Below are 3,738 nucleotides of genomic sequence, written 5' to 3' on the forward strand. Positions count from 1 at the left end.
GGGAGGTTTTGGAGTCGTTTCTGTCAGAGAGACATTCTTCATCTACACACACACACACACACACACACACACACACACACAGACACACACACACACACACACAGACACACACAGAGACAGAGACATTTATTTATTAGGAAACATTTCATCATCTGCAGTTTTCTTTAGGTAAAACCAGCTGACTGACTCATTATTTTAATAATGTTTGACATATTAGGAAAGATAAAGAGCACAACATCTATAAACTAAATAATTATCACAATTTCGATGTTTTGTGTGCATTTTTTTGTCTTTTTTCTGAAGTTTTTGCCTAATGTTTGTCGTTTTTTTCAACGTTTTCGTCCCTTTTTCCCGACAGAGAAACATTTGATCGTCTGGAGTCTAAACCCAGCTTTCAGTCTTTGATGGAGCAGTTTAAAGTCTGATATTAATGACTTCTTATTTTGGTTTTAGGCTGCAGGGAAACAGTTTAAAACGAAATCATAATAAAATGGAGAAACAGGACAAAGATGGAAACGGTTTTAATAACTGGAAGCGAGAGAAAGGGTTTTAAATCAAACACTCAGAGAGAGAGAGAGAGAAAGGTCGAGCAGCTCAATCTTTCATTTCAGCCAAAAAAACTCAAACAGACCCAAAAAAAAAGCCCCGAGAGCGTCATCAACCCAGACAGAATCAAAGCTTTTCCCTTTATTATATTAATCCTCCTGCTGGCCTCGGGTCTAATCTCTTTTCATAATGTTTCTCTAGCACAACATTTGGGTTTCTTTCAACCAAACTGTCCAAAAAACACAACGTGGATGGTTCCCTACAACTATCACTCACTATTACTATTACTATTACTACTATTACTAACTATCACTCACTATTACTATTACTATTATTACTATCACTCACTATTACTATTACTATTACTACTATTACTATCACTCACTATTACTATTACTATTACTACTATTACTAACTATCACTCACTATTACTATTACTACTATTACTAACTATCACTCACTATTACTATTACTACTATTACTAACTATCACTCACTATTACTATTACTACTATTACTATCACTCACTATTACTATTACTACTATTACTAACTATCACTCACTATTACTATTACTATTACTACTATTACTAACTATCACTCACTATTACTATTACTACTATTACTAACTATCACTCACTATTACTATTACTACTATTACTAACTATCACTCACTATTACTATTACTATTACTACTATTACTAACTATCACTCACTATTACTATTACTACTATTACTATCACTCACTATTACTATTACTATTACTACTATTACTATCACTCACTATTACTATTACTATTACTACCTATCACTCACTATTACTATTACTATTACTACTATTGCTAACTATCACTCACTATTACTATTACTATTACTACTATTACTAACTATCACTCACTATTACTATTACTATTACTACCTATCACTCACTATTACTATTACTATTACTACTATTGCTAACTATCACTCACTATTACTATTACTATTACTACTATTACTATCACTCACTATTACTATTACTATTACTACTATTGCTAACTTTTACTCACTATTACTATTACTATTACTACTATTACTAACTATCACTCACTATTACTATTACTATTACTACTATTACTAACTCACTCACTATTACTATTACTATTACTACTATTGCTAACTATCACTCACTATTACTATTACTATTACTACTATTACTAACTACTATTCACTATTACTATTACTACTATTGCTAACTATCACTCACTATTACTATTACTATTACTACTATTACTAACTATCACTCACTATTACTATTACTACTATTGCTAACTTTTACTCACTATTACTATTACTATTACTACTATTACTAACTATCACTCACTATTACTATTACTATTACTACTATTGCTAACTTTTACTCACTATTACTATTACTCTTCACAAGTCAAATACATAAACATGATCAGATCACTACTGTTATTGAATGTGGGTGTTTTATTCAATGTTATAGCGTTTGGAAGAAAAAAAAAAGATCAAAGAACGTCGGAAAAAAAGCGACGAAAAACATCGGTAAACATCGGTAAACATCGGACATTTGTGACAAAAAAAATGGAAAAAAAGTGACCAAAATGTTGGGGAAAAAAGTGACCAAAAACATCGGGAAAAAGCGACGAAATATTTTGGGGAAAAAAGTGACAAAAACGTCACCAAAATAAGTTTTAATTTGAGATTTTGACCCAGAAGAAAAAGAAGTGTGATGGTCGACGGGAAGACATCACGAGGATTGAGATGGAAATAACAGGTAATAAAGCTGCGCTATTAAAGAACATAACAGAGATATTATAGTAGATATATAGAGTATTATATAAGAATAAAAGCCTGACTTTATGTTTCTATGATTATTGAACGTTTTTCTGTCTTTTTTATGCTTTCAACAGGTTTTTTTCGCAGTTTTTTTTGACATTTTTGACTCTATTTTTCCCGATGCTTTCTACAAACTGAAAGAAAGCTAAAGGATGCCTTTGGGCCTCGTGCACGGTCTGGGCCTCGTGCACGGTCTGGGCCTCGTGCACGGTCTGCAGGTATAGCGCGTGACTGTGTGGAGCTCAACGTTCAAACACCTGTGGAAGAATAGCAGAGCGGACAGCTGCTGATGTTCATCGGATGCTTTAACGGTAATAAATAAATCTGCTCTGGGAGAAAATAAAAAGGATGCAGTATTAGGATTAAAAGAGCCGAGCCGTGCCGTGCCGAGCCGAACTAAGCCTGTGTGTCTTTGGGCCTCCACAGTCTGCAGAGAATGCAATATTGTTGTATTATTTTTTCGACGCCTTTGACGCTTTGTTCGATGCTTTCTGCAAAGGTATAACCTTCATAAAGCTCCATCTTTTTAAACACGTATGAAGGAATAGAAAGCCGGGCCGAGCCGAGCCGAGCCGGGCCGAGCCGAGCCGAGCCGGGCCGAGCCGAGGTAAGTCTGTGTGTCTCTGGGCCTCCACAGTCTGCAGAGAATACACGATTTATGAAATATTATTTCCGACGTTTTTGACGCTTAACCCTCGTGTTGTCCTCAGTCTGTTCTTATAAAGCATAAAGTATAAATGATCTTCTTAGCCAACCTCATTCCCAATAATCACTAGTTTAACACTTATTTATGGAAATCCTAGTCAATAAACATAAATTATACCTCATTTTCGATTAAAAAAAACGAGAAATAATGAATTATTTTGACTAATAGTTAAGATCAGAGAAACCTATGTTGGCCTGTTCTGTGTATGGAACCATCCGAGTTATTTTTGAGCAATTTGGTTGAAAGAAAGCCATATTTTAGACAGAAAGTTTGAATATAAGTAATAATATAATACAAGAGGAGAAATGCATAAACGGTTATAATGCTCCACATTAATACAATTTGGGAAGAATAAAAGAAGGGAAATACGGTTTTTTGGGGAGTTATTTTCTATATTAACTGAAGGAAAGAAAGCAGCTGCACTCTTAAAAACGTATATATATATATATATATATATATATATATATATATATATATATATATATATATATATATATATATATATATATATATAAGATGGTGTTTCGGGTGAGCAGCTGCACTCTTACACACTTAGAAGAATAAAGAAAGGCAGTTTGTCGATGGTTTCTGTAAACGGTTATAAAGCTCCACACAAAGGAATGCATCAGCCTTTATACGAAAT

The 3,738-nt window shown here is 33.4% G+C and overlaps 1 protein-coding gene across 1 annotated transcript in view; it reads right to left on the bottom strand.

The window, feature by feature from the left end:
- The window catches only part of vsx1 (visual system homeobox 1 homolog, chx10-like), an 11,370-nt gene that overhangs the window by 3,195 nt on the left and 4,437 nt on the right, over positions 1–3,738 (bottom strand). Inside the window, exons 2-3 of the mRNA XM_078243233.1 lie at positions 2,792–2,816; positions 1–42 (exon numbers count right to left, since the gene is read on the bottom strand). The exon at positions 1–42 is cut by the window's left edge and continues 34 nt beyond it. Coding sequence (XP_078099359.1) covers positions 1–42; positions 2,792–2,816 — 67 coding nt within the window. The remainder of the gene's footprint in view (positions 43–2,791; positions 2,817–3,738) is intronic.

The sequence above is a fragment of the Sander vitreus genome, chromosome 23 (genome assembly GCF_031162955.1).
Source record: "Sander vitreus isolate 19-12246 chromosome 23, sanVit1, whole genome shotgun sequence".
NCBI lineage: Eukaryota > Metazoa > Chordata > Actinopteri > Perciformes > Percidae > Sander > Sander vitreus.